The 23,757-nt window shown below is 36.1% G+C and overlaps 1 protein-coding gene and 1 long non-coding RNA gene across 6 annotated transcripts in view; one reads left to right on the top strand and one right to left on the bottom strand.

Annotated features, from left to right (window-relative positions):
- The window catches only part of DEPDC1B (DEP domain containing 1B), a 109,284-nt gene that overhangs the window by 52,205 nt on the left and 33,322 nt on the right, over positions 1-23,757 (bottom strand). For all 4 annotated transcript variants that reach the window (XR_013157988.1, XM_077117238.1, XM_077117237.1 and 1 more), the window contains 5 exons: positions 13,006-13,141; positions 7,960-8,087; positions 7,174-7,304; positions 4,615-4,662; positions 723-863 (listed from right to left, as the gene is read on the bottom strand). Coding sequence is in view for 3 of the 4 variants with exons in the window: in XM_077117238.1 (XP_076973353.1) it covers positions 723-863; positions 4,615-4,662; positions 7,174-7,304; positions 7,960-8,087; positions 13,006-13,141 (584 nt within the window). In the remaining variant the exon portion in view is untranslated. The remainder of the gene's footprint in view (positions 1-722; positions 864-4,614; positions 4,663-7,173; positions 7,305-7,959; positions 8,088-13,005; positions 13,142-23,757) is intronic.
- The window catches only part of LOC143647348 (uncharacterized), a 48,234-nt gene that overhangs the window by 4,064 nt on the left and 20,413 nt on the right, over positions 1-23,757 (top strand). The window contains exon 3 of one of the 2 annotated variants that reach the window (XR_013157991.1): positions 2,758-3,017. The exons of the other annotated variant lie outside the window; for it this stretch is intronic. This is a non-coding gene — a long non-coding RNA (uncharacterized LOC143647348). Of the gene's footprint in view, positions 1-2,757; positions 3,018-23,757 lie in introns of those variants that run through there. 2 annotated transcript variants of the gene reach the window in all.

Raw genomic sequence — 23,757 nt, forward strand, 5'->3', positions numbered from 1 at the left:
AGGAATAGAACCCGGGTCTCTCACATAGCAGGCAAGCATTTTACCACTGATCCACCCGCGCACCCCTGAGTGGTTTTGTTTGTTTGTTTTTCTCATGGGGAGGCACTGGGAATTGAAACTGGGTCTCTGGCATGGAGGCAAGAACTCTGTCTCCTGAGCCACTGCGGCCCGCTCCCTGAGTGATTTTTTATCCAGTCTTTAGAACTCTTCTTTTACCAGTGGCAAAATGGCTAGAATGATCCCTATAATAAGCATATTAAACAATAGCAAGTATTCACCATTAGGCATAATATTCACAAGTGGGTTAGGCCTCAACCTCCCTAGTTGTAAACAAAATACCAAGAAGTCCCAGTGATCTCTTTTTTTTTTTTTCACATGGGAAGGCACCGGGAAATGAATCCAGACCCTCTGGCATGGCAGACAAGCATTCTTGCCTTCTGAGCCACCGTGGCCCCCCAGTGATCTTAAAATCCAATAATCAGTCTAATCTCTTCATCTTGTTCTAAAATGACATATGATCTATTATTTCCTTAATAAAAGCCAGTGATTTTGCTTTGAGCTTCTTCCACTTTCATCAAGCAGAACTCCAGCAATACTAGAAATCCCATCAGTTTTCACTTCAAAAATGCTAAAGAGTTTGGTTAACAGAACTCTATAATAATGAAAAGTGATATGATTCAATATCAATAATGCAGATATATGTTCATTACATTACAACTTACCTAATACACTGACAAAAGCATCAAAAAGGTGAAATGTAAGCAGAGGCTCTTTCAAGTGACCATAGTAATCTGCTATAGTTTTAAAGACATCTTTTTCAAATCCTAAGTACATAGGTTGCTTCAAATCTGAACAATTAGGCCCTATTAAAAAAACAGAGAGAAAGAAAAACATCAATAGGGGAATAATAAGTATTGGTCTCTATGCTTGTGTATGGTGTGTACAGATATTGAAGCTCAGAAACGCTTTCAGGGGAAAAGTGGACATTATGTAAAGAACATACACAAATGTCTAAATTGAAATCTATTTATAAAACTATGAGGAAAATCACCAATTTACTTCCATTTTAAAAGAAACTTCCTGTTTCTTTTATGTCCTTCTGCAAGGTATTTTTATTAAATGTAAACAATAATTATTTGCTTTGAAATATTCAATATTTTCCTAGTCTTGATACAGCTGACCAAGATAAATGATAGCTCATAAATGTAACAAACTAGTTACAAAACAATTTTTAATGAAGCATTTCATTATTTCATCACAGCAATGTTATAAAATCTTGAAGTCATAAAGTAGGATGAAGCAATCAGTTTTTGCTTCTAACTAAACTATTTCAGAATAACAAGAATTTATCCTTTGTTTTTAAGATGCTTTACATTTTTGTCTTACTAACTCATTCTGACTTTAAAATTTTCTATATGATCCCCCACCAGCATGAAAGATAGTTTATCAAGCAAAGCCATACCACCAAATTGGAACAACTAAAGGAACTAGGGAGCAGGCCCAGTCTCAGCCACATTCTATGCCAGCAGCAAGGCAAAGACCCACTTACATCTGGGACCAAAGAATAATAAGAAATGCCAAATTCTCAACAGAGCTTGCAGCAAATGGCCCCAACAATTCATATACAGAACAGAGACTTATATTGCGAAGTTGAGGGAGTAGCTAGAATTGCCAGTGCCTTGAGGAAATGGCAAGTGGTCCCATGAGGAACAGTTTAGCCAGCCTTCTCTATTTCCATTACAGCACAGAAGAAAGAAACGCAACTGCATCAGCCTAAGCCATGAATACAAGCCTAAATAAATGTATCCAAATAGATCTCTACCTCCAGAAGAATAAAGAAAAGCCAAGAAAAATATAAAGGAAATTATTCCTACAGAATTACTATAACTAATGAGGGCTCAAGCTAAAAAGGAGAGTAAAACATCCTGGGCCTTCATATTTAACGTTCACTGTGATATTGTGAAAATGGCTTTCCATTGCTCTCCTTGAAAACTCTTAACTTTTATTCTTCTGTGTGTTTCTCACAAAATAACTTAATTTGGCAAAAATATTGAATATTATGAAAGATTTATACATGTGGTATCAAATAACCCTAGCAGCAAATGTTGCCACCACTTTTGCTTGCTTCATTCTTTGAAATATCCCAAGCTTAGTCAAATGAAATGATTAGTTTGCTATATCTCAACAAACAATTCATATTGCTCAGAATTACTCCCTACCAGGATAAATATGTAGCTCATTAAAAGCAGTTGTGTTCACTTGTGAACATTTCATCATCCTTGTTGGAAACACACAAAAACAAAACAAAAAAGGTTACCTTAAAAATGCCAAAGTATTGTGAGCACTATGAGAGAATGCCACATTTTTAAAACATTTTGTTTCTTAATCATCTTGAAACTTAGAATGCACAGGGAAAAGAAACTAGACATATAAATATTATTCCTGACAGATTCTTGAAAAGAAATGCACAATTTGTATCCATTTTTAAATGAATTCTCATGACCAATGTGCACAGTGAAGAAAGATACAGTTAACTTGCTTTTGAAAAAATTTTTTAAATATATAGTCATTTAGCATCAGTCCCTCATTCAGGGGCAACCACGAGACTGGCCAACAAGGAAAGCACAGCAGCCTATGTGCACATAGCCTGTGATATATGCAAATGGGCCTAAAGGAAATTGGTGAGCAGTGTTACAGAAAAGGAGACAACAGGTCTTCAAAATATACAATCTGCCTAATCCTTTCTATTTCTTTTAGATGACTATGATGGAAATCTGGATTTATTAAAGAAAGGTAAAAACGACAAGAAACAGCTCATGACTTGGATGGACCCAAAGTAAATTTGAGGATCAAACAGAATTTTAGTAAATTGATGCTTTTATAAAGCTATTCAAAAGGCTGTCCTTGGGCAGGCCACAGTGGCTCAGCAGGCAGAGTTTTTGCTTGCTCATGCCGGAGGCCCGGGCTTGATATCCAGTGCCTGCCCATGCAGGAAAAAAAAAAAAGGCTGTCCTTGCCCTTAGGAAACAGATGAATAAACATCTTACGAGTGCTGGCCATTCATAAAGCACTGTACTTGATACATGTGAGACATGTTCCCCATTCCCTAGATTTTCCACCTAAAATAATACTACCTCATACACATAAAGGTCATTACTACCCACTGTTCACATCTTTCCACTTCATTTAATTCCAGTTACTCTAGTACTTCTGTAGAAGTTTCATACCTTTATATATACATTTGACTTGAGGTAAAATTAAACTCTTCATTCCATTTCAGTCACCAATGAAAATGAACCATCACAAACTCACCTTTATCTACCCCTTACAACATATTATAACCTAGATTTGTTATATTGGCTTCCTCTTCATTCCCATCTGATAAACTTCTAAATTCCTGGTTTGCCAAGAATTCAGACATGAGTCATTTAACTTTCCATTTATATATTCTATCTCATTCCCAACCTTGGCCAAAGGTCTGATTCACATGTAATTTACTTCAAATTGGTGAGCAGAAAAAATAAAAAGCATTCCCCAAACTAAAATCATAGTACCCAGTATCTCAGAGTTTCAAAAATTCTAATAAAAAACCAATAAAAATTTTAATTGTTAAACCTAGAGGACTTGGGGCTTCACACAAATTAATATTGCTATTCAAATTCAGAATGATAGTACAATTATTTTCCATATCATTCCACAAAGATTTCCCACATTAAGCTGAATAATCAAACAAAACTAACTCCAATTAAATCAATAAACCTATATCCAGTAATTCAAAAGTCTAGACGTCTACATGCTAGTACTACCAAAAAGAAAAGAAAGAAACTACTTCTCTGTGGTGATTTGTGAGGCTCCAAAGGCTTTCTAGAGCAAATACCACCATATCCAGTCTGCAAAATAAATGGATCTCTTCTGATGAGAAGACTTTCTTTAGGTTAAGTCTTCTGGAAGTCACCAGGAAAATGGAACTGTTAGCAAGATACTACATGAACTCATTCCTTCCCAGCACCCATGATAGCCAACTATCCTGAAAATCCTCAGAGGCTCCTCCTCTTATAACCAAATTACTGAAATAGTCTTTCTTGTTTCTCTAAATGCAGGTTCTCCTCCTTCTGAGCCAATCTGTATATCAGATAGATCCGTCTTCTAAAATATTTCTTTCACACTTAATATATTGCCCCATGAAAAGCCTTTAAAAGTAGATAGGCTCTGCTGATCAAACTGATGGTGTAAATACAGGAGATATTTAGGAATACATGTGAATATTTAGTGAACAAAAACCTGTACACTGTTAACAGGAAGCTATCTGTTACAATATTACATGCAGTATTACTTATGTCTTTCTTTCCTGTGATGACACATTCAGAGAAAGTAGTGTTAGTATATTCACTATGATATAGAAGCACTAAATTCCTTTAAAAGCACTAAAATCCTATAGCTCAATCCTTACACTAAATCACAAACAAATTTAACAAAAAAAGCACAGACGACCCAAACCAATTAACTATCAATCTCACAGCTTTCAATGCAATGTTTAGGCGACTGGACAGAAATATTTTCCAACTAAAGATACTACTATCTGTTAATTTCATAAAATTGGTAATTATTACTTACAATTTGCCAAACACTTCATAGCTGACAGTGCCCAATGAGGAAGTTCTTCTGCAAAAAAATGAAAAAATTTTAAAAATTGTATTTAATTCCATATACCTCAAGGAATTATACTTGGTACCAAGGAATTCATTACTTGCCCCAGGAAAATATGAAATATAATCACAAATATATCTCACCTACTTCCCTATTAGAACATTTAAAAAAGAGAACTCTTTCCTTACAGGATGGGATTGTATAAATCATGCTTAAAAATAACTCTAGGGACAAGATGTACCTTTTAAGACTTTAATGAAGAGAAGGTATTTGAGGCTTTGCTCCAAAGAAACAAACCAACAGAGAAATCAATTATTTGGAGAATTATAGAAGGAAAATAAAAACAGATAAAGTAGTATTAATCATCAAATGGATTTGTGAAACCATTTCACCAAACACCCATAAAAAGATAAATCCTATATGTTCCAGATAAGTGTCATTTTACAAGTTTCAATTATTAAAAGGTTTGCCAAGAAAGTTCCACTGACATATGAAAGTTTGCTTAAGTTAGGAAAGCCTTAAAATATGACATCAATGACAAAACTACAAAAACTCCCAGCTGAACCATTTGTTCCTGAGACCCTTCCCTCCTGGTCCTGTCACAGATCTTTGAGGAGAAGCACCAGCTCTTATGCTTCCATTTCCTCATCTTCTTCACTTTCTGTAAAATTATAAAGATAACTGTTTAAATGTATTAGATCTAATGAACCTGGGTCTTGTGGAATGGTCTCTCCTTTCTGAAAAATGAACCTAATAAAATGAGATATGAATGGTCATCTAACTGGAATCTAAAAGCATTAATATATGCTCCACTCAGATAATATGGAAGATATATAGCTGTACTTAAAAGGCAACACTGCTCCCACATTATGTAACTTTAGGTTTTAAAAACTTTTTATTTTGGAATCATTTCAAACTTTCAGGACTACTGCAAAACTAATACAAAATGAATACTGAGATCTAATACACCCCCATACAGATATCAGATTTTTATGTAACTTAATAGTATATGTTGACATATACTGGCAATTAATGAAGTCATAAGTTTGTTCATTTCTGTCTCCCAGTGTGCTCCATTCTGACATAGGGGCTATAAAAGGGGAAATGTCTCAGATTCCAAAGAGATATTCTGCCTGTCAGGAAACAGCCTAGAAAAATCTGCCCCTTCCCCCACCCCATCTTTACCAACTGCTCAGGCTCCCTTTCGTACAGCTTTGTCTGTAGCCCAAGAGCCTCCAGTTCTAAGTCTAATTATTTTATAAAACCAAAAAATATGATAACCATCTTCTCACATCCAAAGGTCATTCTAGTTCTGGCCAATTTCCAGCATCAAGGTTTATACTAAAGGAAGAACCAATAAAAGGGCCTCTCTGTGGTGGTTTGGAGCTATGTATCCCAGAAAAACAGATTCTTAAACTTAGTCCATTCCTGTGGGCATCAACTTTTATAAATGGGACCTTTTGATGAAGTTATTTCAGTTAAAGTATAGCCCACCTGAGTGAGGATGGATCTTAATCCTATTACTGAAGGCCTTATAAGGAAGGTAAAAAAAAAAAAAAAAAGTGTCATATGTCACCATATGACAGCAGAGCCAAGGACCAAGGATCAGTAGCAGCCAGCCCCAGAATGGCACTCTTCAGGAAGAAAGAATTACCCTGATGATGCCTTGATTTGGACTTCTCCTAGTCTCAAAATCACGAGCCAGTAAATTTCCATTGTTAAAGCCAATCTATTGTGTGATATTTGCTTTACCAACAAAGAAGCTAAAACACCATCTAATGCACTAGAATTTTTCAAATCAGCCTGGGCATTCTGGCCCATCATAGGTACCATGACCACATTTTTTCCAAATCAAAAAACTGGGATGGGGGCTACGTACAAATCCCCCTGATTTGTAAACTGGCTTGGATGAAAAAGTATAAAAAATTAAGGAGGCTTTAACATTTAAAGAGCAACCTTTACTAAAAAGAACAAAATTAAAAATTACTAAAAAAAAAAAAAAAAATGACATAAATTTAGACTATCCCAGAAAGTGTGACACAGTGATACCATAATGAAAAGGTAAATGAGAACCCAAAATTAATCCAGACTCCAGGACCCATCTGTAAACTGATCTGAGCTTCCAATCAGGTCTCAAACTTATTCATTTTTCAGGGATCTTCTTGAAAATAATAGGGAATCCTAATGCCCCATAAAAGAAAAGACAAAACAAAACGAAACTAACAATGACCTAGCCTCTTGATGAATTCTGCTCTGGTTCATAAACATTCATCTTTCCAAGACATTTCCTTAATCCAGTTAGTTATAAAGTATTAGGAATTGCTCGTTTCCCAGTGCCTGCCCATGCCAAAAAAGGAAGTGAAAGAAAGATCTATGCAAAGAGGGGGTGATTTTTATTTTAAGAAAATAAAATTTTATTTTAAGAAAATAAAAATCAGAGTTTGGGGAAAGTCAAATAAAAACTGATAACGCCATACAGCCAACATATCTAGCTAATCTAGAACAAAATGCTTTTTATACACTTACTTGACTTGTCATCAAGGATAACAACTCCCTGCTTGCTAACACTATATACATTATGGATGATGAACTTGGAGTTGACAAGTTTGGTATCTAAAACTTCTTCTAAGGAATCCAGGCCAAGGATTTTCTGTAAACTAAAAAGATATTCAAATTAACTAGTTACTTTTTAAAAATAATTACTTATCCAAAAACCTGACACTGTAAAAGATAATAAAATGCATGATTTTCATATATTAGCAAATGTCTCTGTACAACAAAAAGATCAGAAAGTGAGTATGATAAAAACACACTTAAAAGATATCTTTTAGCCATTTAACACACTGTTTCACTAATTTAATAACACCCCAAGAGCCAAGGATATTATTTTATAAGTAAAAACATCATTAAAAAAATGGCTTATTCAATGGTGAGAAAATGTTACTAGTTACATCCTTATGAGAAAAAATTGACCATAACACTACTAACATTACCTAGAAAACATCAACTGTCTAGATCAGATTTTCCATGAGTTTCACTAAGCTTAATATTTCTGTATTACTACAAAGTTTAAGAATTTTTAAATTCCTTTTCTCCTCTATTATATAAATGACAACAGAAAATTCCCACAATTCAGTTAAGCTGTTTTTCCTAGGCAGCACAGCTGCAAATATACAATCAAAAATTGAGTTTTTTTATACATAATTTCAGGAAATTAACTATGCAGAGAGTAATGGGGAAACAAAATAGAAAATGCAATCACTAAAAGTTCACATCAATATCAATACCAAAAGTAGAAACCAATGCACATACTAAGATAATGTCATAGACTTCCATATCTCTTCTATGTTGGCTTCTGTCAGCTGTCTGCGATGGACAAGTCGGCAAGCTGGCACCTCTCCAATGGCAATACTATGACGCTTGTACCACATCTCAGAATTCTAAGTAAATGGGAGACATTATAATATTTCAATATAAAGTACTGTCATTTTATTAGAAATTTGATACAACTATTTCTAATTTTATTTGACATTATAACTAGGAATATAAACCAAATTTGCATGGATATCAGAAAAGCAAAGTCTGACTCTTACAGATCCAGTCATATTTTAAATAAATAGTCATAATTACAAAAGAGCTATAGCAAATACACATGACAGTAAATAGGTAGTTTTTCCTGTGGGATTTGTAACTAATAATGAAGTAACAGTGAAATAAAATTTTTATTAATTAAAAATTAAGCAGAGGAACACCTACCCAAATTTACACACTCCTTCCTCCAAAACAGCTAGAAAACAGGGAAGAACTATTTGAAACAGCTGTTTTAGAGCTCTAGAAGTAACAAGAACACTGTATGGCAACCAAGGAAGAGCAGGAGGATGCTGATAAACTGTGGTAAAGAACTGTGACTAGTTCTCTCCACACAGTGGCTGCAGGTACCAATTACCCCCTCCCCACTGGGCTACTTCAGGATGCAATCCCTGGCTAGTTGCTGCTTTCAGAAAGGGATATAAAAATTCTCTTCCCCCAGAATGGGGCTGTGAGTAAGGGATATACTGATCACAGTTTTTCATTACCCTGGTCCGATCATTGGGTCCAGGCTCTAAGCTACTGTTTCAACCCATCCGTAACAGGGGAGGAGGTAGTTTAAAGACACATTGTCTGTCTTCTTAGGGTTACAGGGAAGTTTGCTGAGGAATGCCATTTACTGTGTAGACGAGCACATCTCCAGGAAGCCATCAAAAAGGTTTTGGCATCTTTTCTGAAACTCTCCCCAGAGCTCTTTGGACTTGGTCTGTGCCCCCTGGTGGTCACTAGCTTGTTTTGGCTGGGTGATACTAACTTGGGAAAGTCCTCTCTGGGGTGACCCTCATCCCAGAATTTGCTCTTCAAGCAAAAGCAGTTATAGACAGGAAAGGAGTGTTTAAAAAAAAAAAAAAAACTATAGAGGCAAAACAAAAACAAACAAAGCAGATCAAGGATTCCAAGGAGAAGTAACAGAGGAAAGGAAGCTTTCTCTTGGGGGTAAAACAATTGCACAAACAGTGCAATATTAAAAATTGTATCACATATACCAGGCAAGAATCAGATGAAGAAGAGCTGAAAAAAATCTGATTGGCTAAACAAGGGTTATTCTAAAGGCCTAGATAAACCAAGTGTCAAAGAAGAGCCTTAACACAAATCTAATCAACAATAAAATGCTAGGCAAGAGAGAAAAACTGACCTTCAGAGTAAACTCATCAAGATAATCAGATGCCTATACATCAGCAAAAAATTACAAACCATACTAAGAAACAGGAAGACATGGCTCAGTCAAAGGAACAAACTAAATCAAGATGTTGAAACAAATCTCCTAATTCAATTTAAGGAGTTAAAGGAAAATATGGCAAAAAAAGAGAAAGGATATTAATAAGACACTAAGTATGCATAAAGAACAATTTGAAAGTATAAGAAGAAACATAACAGAAATTTGGGGAATGAAAAGCACAATAGAAGACGTTAAAAATATGCTAGAGGCAAATCTGAACAGGCAGAAGAAAAAATCAGTGAAACAAAACTAGAAATTCTATTTAGATTGATGGTAAAGGTTTGGAAATAGTGGTTATGGTAGCACATTACTGGGAGTTAAGAGTGTAATCAACAGCACTAAACTACACAAGTGAATGTGGTTAAAAGAAGATACCTTAGGATGTGTATATTACTAGAATAAAAATTAAAAGATAGAACAAAAGACTGTACAGCACAGTGAACCCTACTGTAGACAAGGGACTATAGATAATAGTATAAGTATAAGAATGTTCTTTCATGGATTATAACAAATGTATGACAAGGTGATAATGACAGAATTGTCTATGGGGAAAAAAATGCCTAATGTAAATAATGGGCAACAAAGAACTATTTTAATAATCTTTCAATTGTAACAAAGGTAACTACTGTTAAAAAATAGCAATACAATTACAAGAAAGGGTGCTATCAACAGAAACACACAATCCATTCCAATGCAAGGGGCTGGCAGTAGGTTTGGTGTATGGGAATCCTGTGTTTTATGCATGATAGTTTTGTAACCTCACAACTTCTCTAATTAAAAAAAAAAAGAAAGAAATTCAAAGACCGGATAGATTTATGATAAATTTTTAAGTACCTAAATTAAGATTTTGTTTTTGAAGGCAAATGTATAAATTGTTGCCACTGCCTAGGAAATCTACTTCTAAAATTTATTCCAAAGAAATACCCATAGATATACTGAAAAATTTATCTATAAACATTTTGCTCAATACAATGTTTACAAAATTAAAAAATTGGAACCACTACATATCTAACAACAAAGGACTGAATAAACAAAATATATTACTTTTATATGACTCACAGTGAGATACCCAAAGTGATGTCAAATGTTTGATAACATAAAAAACGGACATATACTCTTTAAGTAAAGAACACAGGCTACAAGACAGTTCATTATGACCTCATTTTTGTGATGGAAAAAAGAATACACACCAAAAATGACAATAATGGACATTTTCTCTGGATAATATTCTAGGTAATTTATTTTGTTTTTTTACCTTGCCTATAAACAATTTCACTTAATAAATTAACAATACCAATGGTAGTTAACAGTTACTAAGTATCTGTGGGCCAGGTACTATTCTAAGCACTTTACAGGTATGAATAATGCTATCTCAGAGGCTACTATTAGCATCCCAATTTTACAGATACAGATGATGAAACAGAGAAACAAATTCAAATAGCTAGGGAGAACTAAGATTCAAACCTAGCAACTGGGCCCCAGAGCCCACACTCTCACTGTCCACGTTATGCTGCCCCTCAGCAAATACAAATGATCTTATTTGCTCTGCTTCACTTTATATAATGCCCAGGTAAAAGAGAAGATAGGACAAAAAGCAAAACTAGAAAACAACAAGCAAGATGAAGGCACAGACAGAAAGAGGGAAAGCATCATAGAAGAAATGAATTACAGAGCTCATGTTAAGAAAGATGAGCAATTTGATAACTATTAACTTTATCATTAAGCCCAACTGGGAAATAGTTCCTGGTGCTTTGGAACTATCCTCAAGCAACAGCAACCCACACTTTGGTGGAACTGCAACAAGCAAGGAGCTCAAACTTTTACCATCTCATGAAGGGAGAGGGACAGGAAAAGGCAAGACAAAAAGAAATATAGATATAGATGACCAGGGAAGAAACTTAATGATACTGTTTGGATAGAAAAGATTGATAAATTTGGGACACTGATATACTACTTCAGGATTCCTAAAAAGTTGAAACTGAAAACAGAGGACAGAACTCCGGAATCATTGTCATGGTGCAGTCCTGAACAGCAGATTAAAGAGTACTAATGAGCACTTGGTCTTCCTAATGGTGCCACCTGGCATATTATAACTTCACAGTACCAAATAAAGAATAGAAAGGGAAGTCATTATATCAATGATAGGAATACACATCAATTTAATATGAGACTTCTTTTCTTTTTCATAAACACTAAATGACCCCATAATGAAGAAATGTCTATTGGAAAACCACTTCGCTTAAGAGTTCACATTGGGTGTTTAAATGCAAATGAATCTGCATGAGTTCATGGAGCTTATATTTTAATTTTTTAAAAATATAGACCTGAATTAAATACTCCTCATAGGTAATCAATTAAATAGTACTCAAATACCCTTTGCACTCACTCTTTTAGACTATTTCCACTTTGTTTTCTAATATTTTATTTATGTATTGTATTCTCTACTATGAGTTCAAACCCGTTTAGAGCAAAAACTATGTAACTTACCATCGTTATCTGCAGAGCCTAGCACAAATCATGGCATGCAGTAGACACTTAATAAATCTTTGCTGAACTAATAAATTGATTTCCAAATTTGACCTCTTCTCTAGGTTCCCAGATCATTATCTCCACCTGCCTATTAGACACATCTATATAACACACCTTATCCTCCAAAATATTTGAAACCAAATTCATCACCATCCCTGACAAATCTGCAAGCCCTGATGAAGTCCCCAATTCTGTCACTGGTGACACTCTTTTCCTTGAATCACCTCTGATAAAGTTTAAGCTTCCTAACTATTCTCTCCAAACTGAAGTATAATAGAACCCAGTGAGAAAAAAAAATTCTTTAATTTTCTTTTGATTATATTTTTAATTAAATGTTACATCCTATCTTTACAAATAATACTATTTTTTTTATGTCTAATACTATAAGACTAGATTAACTTGAAACTATGGTGTCAAGTAGAGCAAAATTCTTAACAACCTAATAAAAGCTTTTCACTATGTTTTATTTTTTATTATTATCCCAATCTTAGTAGACTTATACTAGAGATATTTTAAGGAAAATGTATGCCCAAAAAAAAGAGGTACTCTATATATTCTATAATGACCTTAACTTTTCCTGGTTCCAGTACTAACAGAATAAACCTTTGCTCAAATGTTGTGTCAGTAGTCGTTCCACAATATTCCATACCTCAGCCTTCTTGCTCTCAACTGGTAATGACAAAGTTCAGGAGGAGACGACAAAGGGAAACAAGAGGAATTTATAGAACAGAAAGGTAAAAGGCGTTTTAAGGGAACTGTAACAAAACCCTGCTCAATTTGGACATATGAAAAGACAGCTATGATATATCTAGTCAATATGTTAATAAGGAAGAAAAAAAAAGCAAAGCCAACGTCTCCTCAATACTGGTCTCAACTGTTAATAGGTATGATATTGTCTTAAAGTACTTTCAGACTATTGTTATTCCATAAGGAATCATCATGAAGAACTAACCAAAGCCTAGCAATTCACAAGCTATTTCTCCTAGCTTCCAGTCCCTCCAACTTTCAGTAATGGCACTTACCATCACAACTGGCCTCACTGGGATGTTCTCTTGTGAAGTGCCTGCAGGGGGATCATTCCACTCTGGAAATTTAATAACATCCTTTTGGTATGGGGGCTTCTTTGGATATGGTTTGAGGGGTGAAGAAGGAGGAAATCTAAAAATCAAAAAAAATTCTCTATTATTGCAGTCAGCAGGAGATGCTGATATTTTAACAACAGCCCCGCTTTTTATCCTTGAGAATTTATTAAATAATTCAGATTCCAGGTAGTAAATGAGCTCAGACTTAATCAAATCATTGCAGATGACTAATACCACCCAACAATAATAGGATTTTTAAAAAATATCCACTCACTGTTTAACAGAAAACATCAGTACTACCACAGCAACAGCAGAGGTAAATAATGGGGGGAGGAACGAGTTAAGAGGTTTAGATTTCCTATTTGGTGAGGATATGTTTATTGGTTATCCTTCTCTTGGGAACAAAACAATGGAATTATCTAAAATTGAGAGTGCTGATGGACTGTGGACTTTGGCATTTGCCTAATGAATGCAGGTGGCTGAAAGAAAACAGGAGCCGAGATTATAAACTCTTATAGCAGACACATTTACTCCAAAGTGGTAATTCTTATTTCCGGATTTTGTGAGGCTGTTTTATTTATATATAAATCGGTGTGTGTGTGTGTATATATATAACCCGGGATTGTATGTATATATAACCTGGTATTTACAGATAAGAACAAAGCTAATCAGGTGAGGGTTAAAGTAATTCAGAACACAGGGGTAATGAAGACATTGTCTATATTTTAGAACCACATGTATTCTTTAAGACCAAAGGAAGAAAGGCTTATTTTGTCTGGAACCTAAATTTTCTGTAGCACATAATCTAACTCAACCTATCTGTATAGCTCATTTGAACAACTGAAACACAGGGAGCCCAGAAAAAGAAAGAGAGCTTTAATCATGTATAGATTAATGTAATGCCTAGCTACATCCTAAAATATATTAAGCAGATAATCAAAAAGTATTGGCAATGTCCCTGGAAGGATGGGAGAAAGAATATGGAACTACTAAACTTTACCATCAGGGAATCCCCTGATACTGTGTCAAACTTTAGGGATACCCAAATCAATAGGCCAAGCCTTTGATCTTGAGGCTTACTCTTGTGAAGCTTATGTAGGTAGCGGAGAAGCTTAGTCTGCCTATAGAGGCATGCCTAAGAGTTCCTTCTGGAGGACTTCTTAGTTGTTCAGATGTGGCCTCAATCTCTCTAAGCTCAACTCTGCAAGTGAAATCATTGCCCTCCCCTATGTGGGGCATGACATCCAGGGGTGAAAGTCTCCCTGGTGGCATGGGAGATGACTCCCAGTGATGAGTCCAGCCCTGTGGAATCAACAATTTCATCCTGACCAAAATGAGGGAAAGAAGTGTAACTAATACGGTATCAGTGGCAGAGAGAGTTCAAATAGAATGGAGAGGCTACTAGAGGTTGCTATTAAGCAAGCTTCAGTGAGACATCTTTACTTATCATAACTTGCCAAATCCCAAACAAAACCATTCCAGCCAATCCTAAAGAACACCTAGGGCAATATATAAGATTCTACAAAAGTTCCAGGCACTAGAGTAACTTCCCAGAAACTTACAACCTCCAGATGGGACCCTGGACCAGGTAAGTACTAAAACCTAGAGGGCCCAGCCTTTCTGGAAAAGCAGCTAGTTCCATCTCCCTACCCCATATTAATAATGACAGCTCCTTCCAACAATGAAAAACTTGGAATGGCCATCGCCCAGATACTACTAAAGAGGGACAGAAAGATCAGGATAGAAAGGTGACAGTGGCGTTATATGGAGAGGACAGGATTTAACAAAGGAATATCAATTTTAGTCTCCAATATCTTAGAGCAGCTAGAAATAAAAACCTAAAATTGTGAAACTGTAACCCATACCAAACTCTGAAATCTGTTTTACAACTAATTGTTACAATGTACTTTCAAATTTATTGTTTTTTGTAATATGTTTTTCACAATAAAAAACAAACAAATAAAAGCATAATCTTATTCCTATGAATATCCAACACTTCACACTGAAACTGAAGCTTCAGTCTAGAAATTCATCCTGGAAGGAGCTAGAAAGCTGCACAGTCCCCTTATACAGCCTTTCTATACTCCCTCCTCCTTCCTACTTCTCCTAGGTCTCAACAGCATCACTTCAGGGACTAATACATAGTAACCTATTCTAGCTCTCTTTAAACTAATCTAGGGCATACCTGATAAAGTAATTAAGTACATATTTTTCTCAGAGAATTTCTTTCTGTTATCTTGTTAGGAAAGGACGGAACCAGAATGAAAAAGCAATGTAAAAATTCTAAGTCTTAATGCTAACATGGGAGTCAATAGATAGCTGACTTTTTATTTTTGCCTACCATTGTTGTAAAGTCGAAAGGCTTAAAATCTTGTCCATTATACCTACAGGAAAACTAGTACAAATAAAGAGCTTATCTTAAGGCAAATGCAGAAATAAAGAATTTTAAAATGTCTACACTCTGCAAAGAAAGTTTGTATCAAGGTGTCAAGAGAATCACAAACTGTAAGAGTATTATGGAGAACATTTCAAAAACATCGTAGGAGACTTGAAAGGGATGACTAATGGAAATAATGAACGAGGATGTTAAGTTTCATCTTCTCTGAAAATATACAATAATTACACTTTACTGAAAAGTCATTTTTTAACTAGTAAGAAAAAAAAGAGGTCTGGAAATCATTAAGTTAAAGATAAATTAACTGAAAGATAGTTCAGTATTTTTATAAGCAAGATACCAAGGCAGATGATCCCAATACACTCCAAAATACATATTAAATGAATCTCTAAGGCCAGCCAAAGGTACCTACTTTGTAAGTAAAGACTGGCTTACAGAAGTCCTGTCCTAGTTCTTAGAAACCAACAATTACAACAAAAGTCCTATTCCCATCCAAAGTACAGCAGGTAGGCACACACAAATACATGTGCTTTTAGGCCCATACTCACATACATACACATATACACACACAATATTGCACATAATTTCAGGGAATTTACAGACCACCACCCTCCCAGCCATTCAAAATTAAACACAGCACTTCCACCACCACCAATACCCACCTCCCACTCCCCACCCTCTTTCCTCACTACAACGTTCAAGTTTTTAGACCTGGGTTCCAGCCTTGGCTCTCTCATGAACTGACTGTGTTCTCTGGAAAGTAACCATTTTTCTAAATCATAGTTTATTTATTTGTCAAATGGAGCATCCATAAATTTTCCCCTAGCTACAAAAATGCACATTTCTTGTATTCCCCCATACAAAAACAAGGACTATCTTTCAAAGACTGAAGCAGACGTTCTTATGTGCAGAACTATAACTCAAGAGATTTTCCAGGAGTCACCTCATCTGAGACCACAATGAGATGAGGTCTTTGCCGTAGATAATATCTACAGCGAGTAATAGCAACCTGGCCTAATAAACACAGAAGGGCTCCCTCTAGTGGAGTACTTTCACTTTGCGCATTTAAAATTATCAATTTAATCTTGTAATCATGTAATCTGGGGCTGGAAAGCCTGTTAGATAGATCATCTAGTACAAAAGTCACATTTTCCACTTAGGGAAATTAAGGCCCAAAATAGGAAAAAATTATTAAAAGCCTGATGACTAGATGGCCAACAGAGCATATCATCTTACACAAAAGTTTTGCAAGTACTTTAGTAAGAAAATTATAAAATTTTAGTGAAAGACAGTACAGAAGAACTAAATTGATAGAAAGATATAACATTTTGTTGAATAAGAAGATTCAATACCATAAAATTTCAATTTTTCCCATGTAGATAGTTACAATGAAATTCCAATAAAAATAAAGGGTTTTTCATGAAACATGATAAACTGATTCTAAAACTTACTTGGAAATAAAAAGCGCCATAAATTATCAAGAAACTCTTAAAGAAGAAAAACCAAGGGAATAGATTTGTTGGATATTCATGGGAATATCAAGAATAAATAAGATATTATGGTATTGGAGGCACAGATCAGGGTTTCTCAACCTCAGCATATTCTGGACCTCAGCATACAAATAAATAATTCTTTGCTGTGGAAGGCTGTCTTGTGCATTCTAGGATTTTTAGCAGCACCCCTGTCCTCTACTCACTAGATGCTAGCTGTGACAAGCAAAAATGACTCCAGGCATTGCCACACATTCTCTGTAAAATAGTCCCCAGTTGAGAACCACTAGCCAGGCAAAGAGAATCAAACACACACACACACACACACACACACACACACACACACACACACACACGCGCGCGCGCGCATGCATTTATTTACCTGATTTAAGACAGAGCAGGCATTACAAATCAATAGGAAAGTATGGTCTATTCATTAACCATTCGGATTAACCATTTGGGAAAACTGAAATCACATCACTGTGGCAGACTGACTTCCAAGGATGTATAATGTTTCAACCCAGCTCTTGGAAGGCCTGGTCAAGGTAGCCCGAAGACCAAAGAACACGCTAGGCAGAGAATTACACGTGAATTTTAACTAGGATTACGAACAGGAGAGGATCTTCCCTGGTGGCGGCTGGCTGTAGGAAATGAAGGTTAGTGCTCTGCAAAGGGGGTGGGGAAAGTGCAAAGGCTTATAGAGCAGAGTTCAGCAGGGTCTTGTGACACAGGGATTTGTTATCAACAGTGATCAAGGGAAGAGAGTTTCAATGCCTTGTTACCATACCATTTGCACATTCTTTCCTCCTGAGGAGGTCTGATGACCTTTAATGTCTGTTCCAGTCATCTAGGTGGCCATATGAAATGACTCGCTCTCAATATGAAGAGAAAACCTGGGCCCTGGGTCCCCACAGCAGTTCTTCCTGCTCTACATGCTCTACATGTGATTACTCCACTGCCATATCAAGATGTGGAATATATTTCTTTATCCTTTCGAATCCAGACAAGACTTCTAATTGCTTTGATAAACAGAATATGGAAGGTGTGAATGTGTGCCAATTCTGGCGATAGCCCTCTGCTGACCTCCTAGTTTTTTCTTTCTGACTTTTGGAACTCTAGTTCTTGGACACCTCATTCCTTGAAAGCTCCCTCTTGGGAATCAGCCATCATGTAAGAAGTACAACTACCCTGAAACTACCATGTTGTGAGATGCCCAAGAGACAGGAAGAAGTCCTAAAAGAGAAGACACTACACAGAAAGAAAGAGAGGTCAAGGAGCACCAAAGCTCAGCTAAACTTCTGAATGAAGAAGTCATTCTGAGGGCAGATTCTCTAGCCCAGAAGCCCCAGCACCCCCGTTGAAGTCCTGCTAAGCTCTTCCCAAATCCCCAACCCAAAAAATTATGCAAAAAATATATAATCGTTGTTTTAAACCACTAAATTTGGCATAGATTTGTTACACAGCAATAGACAGGGAACAGAGATTAGTGGCATTTTCATCAGGACTAGGCAATAAGTAGAGGACCAAAATTTCAGGGAGACTTGTTAGTAAGAGCTGGAAGAAGAGTGGGGAAGTTCTTATTGGAAGCTAGAGAAAAGATCCATGTTATGTAGTAGCAAAAAGTAAAACTGTCACCTACAGTAACATGGAAAATGGAAAAGGAAACAATAAACTGATAGAGCTGGATAAGGAGTTTTCCAGGCAGAATGTTGAAACTGTCACCTGGTTTCTTTTAGTTGGAATAAGGTATTGACAGAAAAAGAGGAACTAAAGAATTAACACTTTCATTTTTACCAGAATTTAGAAGAAATATAAAGGGGCCAGTAATTAATAATTCACAAAACAATACTATTTCTCATCCCCAATCTCTCCTGTCAGAAGGTTCTCAAAGTAAAAATGTTCTCACAGGAAAGATAAAATGCAGGTTGTTTTCAGCAAAATCTGGTCTCAGAATAGTTAAACAAGTGTGGCTGTAAGATCTTTTGTTGTAATCTCAGAAATATTTAAGGCAGTACCCCATTTCGGTTAAACTAACAGAACTTCAGAGAATCTTAAGAGTGCTATGTCATTAGACTTACAAGCAGCCCAAGACAGAACAGGGCCTGTCTCAAAGGTATCTGTGTGACCTTTACTGAGTAAACCACAGTAAGATTCATAGAAAACCCAAAATGTTTTAAGATGATAGTACTAACAAAATTACCATCCACTTGGACTAAAAAGGAAAGGGACAGGTCAGAACGAAAAGATCCACCAGGGCTCTCATACTTCTACAAGCAGGAAGCATCTGAGAATGGTATTCCACTATAAGCATGGGTAATTTCCTACAGAAAAGAATGACTCAAAACGAGCCAAGAGGCCAAAAGGTGGGGTGAGGAACCACAGAGAATCATTCTCAGGAAGCAAACTGGGCCCCAATCAAGGAATGGCAGGCATATATCTAACTGCTTATCAGAAGTGCTATGGACCACTGACTCTGTATGTGATGCCATTATAATAGGATGAAATTTGGGGACTATTGATGGAGGAGGTATACAGTTAGCAAATGAAACAAATGTAATGGCCAGAGGCAAATTATGACATTGTATTTTCCAAAACTAGCCTCAGCAATATCTCCCATCTTATTGGCTTTTCTACAATATGACTTTGACACTCGGTCATAAGAAGGAGATTATTTCTCTACTCTTCGGAATGTGAGCAGGCCCTGTGATTGCTTTAACAAATAGAATACGGCAGAACTTTCACTATGTTGGTTCCAGGCACAGACTTAACTGGCCTGACAGTTTCCTCTTCTTGCTTCTTGGAATGTTTATTATTAAGATGATCATTCTGGGGATATAACCTCTTGGAAGCCAGCCACCATATTAGTATGGTGACTACCCTAAGACCATCATGCTGTGAGAAGCACAATCCACATGAATATGCTCTAGAGGATGAGACTCCATGTAGAGAGAGGGAGCAAGAAGCACAAGGGCACCAGACCTGGGAGTAAATTTGGGAAATGAGTTTTTCTAGACCAACAGACGCCTTCTGGGTGAAAGGCAAACTGCCCAACTGAACCCTTCATATACTGAAATCACAAAACCCATAAGCAAAATAAAATGGTTGTTTTAAGCCACTAAATTTTGAAGCAGGCTGTTTCTCAGCAATAGATAGCCAGAACAACCCTTCATTCAACACCATATATAAAAATCATGGGCAAAACCATAAGACTTATAGCTAGGTATAAGAAAATATCTCCCTGACCTTGGGGTAGTGAAGGAACTCTTTTTAAGTAACATACAAAAACCATACAGCACAAAGAAAAATAATGATGAATTCAATTATATTACAATTAAGAACTTTACTTTTAATTAAAGCATCATAAATACAGTGAAAAATTGAGAGATCTTTGCAATCTACATAAACAACAAAAGGTTAATATGCAGGATATGTTTTTTCAATAAGAAAAAAAAATCCTACAGGGAAAGGTAAAAGTCTTGAACTGAGCATTTCCAGATGTGTAAACAGTAATGATGAATAAATACATAAACAGATACTCAATCTCATAAGTAACCAAGGAAATGCAAAATAACATCACAAGACAGCATTTCACACACACCAAAAAAATTTAAGTCAGTCAAAACAGAAATATTTTCTACTCCTGGAATAATATCATTTCCATAGCACACCCACTAAGGTAAACAGATTAACAAACCTCAGAAAGTCAGACTTGCCCATATCCTCTAAACTAATCCTATTCCTAAGTAAATCTGGCTTTCCTAAAGAAACTCTTCAACATGTGCAAAAGGAGACATATACATAAATATTCATGGCAGCATTGTTTATCATAGCAAAAAACTGGAAGTAACTCAAATGTCTATTGATAGGAGAATGGATAAATTGATTATGATGTATTGATACAACAGAATATGATACTGCTGTGAGAAGTCAACGAACTATATTTATGCACATCAACATGGATGCATCTCAAAAATCGTAAGAAACAAAAGAACAAGTTAGGAAAGAATACTTACTCTCTGATATATTTTATATAAAATTCAAAACCAGAGAAAACATTTCAAAAACAAAAATATATTGTTTAGGGATACAAGTATACATACTAAAACAATAAAGAGAAGCAAGGGAATTACAACAAAGAAATCAGGATATTGATGCCAGCTGAAGGGAGGAAATTGTAAATTGTAGGTAAACAGGTAAATCTGCTATATTATTCTTATTTAGATTTTTTAGGTACAGGTTTTACACTCTTGTATAAAAGATATTTCTCAATAAAAATATAGAATGTTTAAAAAAAAAAAAAGCAGAGCTCCCTCTAGTGGGCTACATTAGTTTTTGCTCTAAAAATTGCCAGTTTAATCTTAACAATATGATCATAGGATTCCAGAACTATAAAGTCTCTAAAAAATCATCTAGTACAAACTCCACATTTTTACAAAGAAGAAATTGAGGCCAGTAGGGTAATCAGCCACAGCTAATCATCCAGCAAAATAACCAACCCAGCTCTTTAGTTGGTACATATATTATGAAACATTGGTTGAAAAAAAACAATACAAAAATAATCCATAACAGAACTACCACACTTGATGAAGTTACTTGAAACAAATTAGAATTTATTAATTAATCAACCAGTTAAAATATTCTAGCCACTTTGCTATAAGAAAAAACATAGCTTATGATTGTTAATAAATTTGACTCCTAAATGAGAGGGTGCAACAGCTAGCAAAAACATCAGCAAAAAATTGCAGCACCTAGCTTCAGCTTGCCTCTTCACCTTAGTAACCCAAAGCCTTTGTAAAAGAAAAGCATCCCAATGTTGACTATTGTAGGGGCTGTTCTCTCCAGATTGCTGCTTCTCAGAAACCCATAAAACTTTGCTGCGTAAATCCATAAAACTTTGCTGGGTCCCACTGTGCTCTGCAAACCCATTCAATATATTTTGCTAATCCAATAGTGATACATAGTATTGTATCACTTAAAGGCTGAAAAAATGTTAATGACTGCATTTCATAATACTGCTTGAAGATGTAACAAGAACATAAAGCATTTCTTTGAGGAAAGGAGAATGGGATATCAAAATGGAAAACTAGTCGATCGCCAAATAGATATATTTCCTTATTCTATATGAATAAAGACCAAATCAATATTTTTAGGAGGGAAGAGATGTGGTTTAATCTAAAGGATAATCCTACTTTACTATAGGTTAGAAATAACTTTTTATAAAGTAAATCCCATTTGCAACAGAAGAAAGATATATAATATAACTATGACTTCAAAGAATGTAGAAGATTTAGCTGGAAGTAAAAATCTGGAACAAAAGTTTATCACTAATCAAGAGTTGCCTTTTATGACTCAGACAATATATGTCAACATTCTGTTTAACATATCTACAAACACTGTTCATCTTTTGCACCCAATATGGCAGTGATAATAATGTTGGAATCAGTTTGATTTAATGGCCTAATGCGTAACTTTCAACTCTGGGCCCATATTTAACCTGCATCCTAATTATTCTTCGTAGATTCTGTTTCTGTGTCTCAAAGAAAACAAGAACCCTGATCTCAAATTCTCCTCCCTATCCCTGATTGTTGCATGCCAGTCTGTCTGCTGCTTTACTTCCGGGCAGACCACAATCACACAATAATCACTGCATTATTGCAAGGCCCAGTGAGTTGCCCTGGTTTTGCTCACTCTGGGCATCTGGGCTCTTGGCTGCAGCTGTAAGCAACAGAGACCAAATCTGGCTATTTAACGATAAAGGTGTTTGAAGATTTCAAGTCACAAAATGAATAGGAGAACTGGAGAATGATAATTAGGGGAACGGTGGAAAGAAAAAAAAACAGAAAAGCTGAGACAAAGGATCAAAGCACATCACAGAGCAGGAACAACCATCAAAGTCATACTCCAGGAACAGTCTCATTAGAAAGCCACCACTAGCATTGCAGTCTACAAGCCTCTGCCTCTTATCCTCCTGTCATTGCTTTCCACAGGCTGCTGCTGCTATCACAAGAATTACTAAGCTGCCACAGAAGCTTTGCAATCCTCAATCAAGAATTAAAGTCCTGGGTGGGCCATGGTGGCTCAGTGGCAGAGTTCTGGCCTGCCAGACCCAGGTTCGTTTCCTGGTGCCTGCCCATGCAAAAAAAAGAATAAAAGTCCTGGAGAGTAATGTCATCCCTGGAGAAAGTCTTCCATCAGAAATAATAAAAGGACAAATTCCATTTGCTTCAAACTGGAGAAGGACTGCACAAACGCTGAATAAAAGGAAAGAAAAAGTCACAAAAAAAGAAAGTAGGAGATCTGAGACTAGGAACTGCCAGTCCAGACCCCTCTCTTTGACTCAGCCCACACAGCTTAAAAGTTACACAGTTGCAGAACTCCAGCCTGAGCTGGAACTTCCTGCCCTGGACACACACCATAGAGCCACTCACAGCAGCCAGCTAGAACCCCATGCATTTCCAGGCACAGGGACTCTGGGCCACATAGACCCAGGGCAGAGTGCAAACACCTGGTGAACACTGTGCATACAAAAAGGTCTCCAGGAAACAAAACAGAACTGCAAGAGAACTATTGGCAAGAGGTATACACACCCAACTCAGTCTCTAATTGTTGGAGTACCTAAACAAAACAAAAAACAAAAAACGCTGACCCCAACTGACTCCCTAGGGCAGGATACCCTAAAGTAGAAGTTAACAGAGGCAGAAAAAAATTTAAACATAGAAAACTGAACTGCTGTAAGACAGGAAAGGACCCAGGACTGAAAAGTATAATGAAAATGGGTACTGAGCAGGGAAAGCAGTTGAGCACAGG

Source organism: Tamandua tetradactyla, chromosome 9 (genome assembly GCF_023851605.1).
Source record: "Tamandua tetradactyla isolate mTamTet1 chromosome 9, mTamTet1.pri, whole genome shotgun sequence".
NCBI classification, from domain to species: Eukaryota; Metazoa; Chordata; class Mammalia; order Pilosa; family Myrmecophagidae; genus Tamandua; species Tamandua tetradactyla.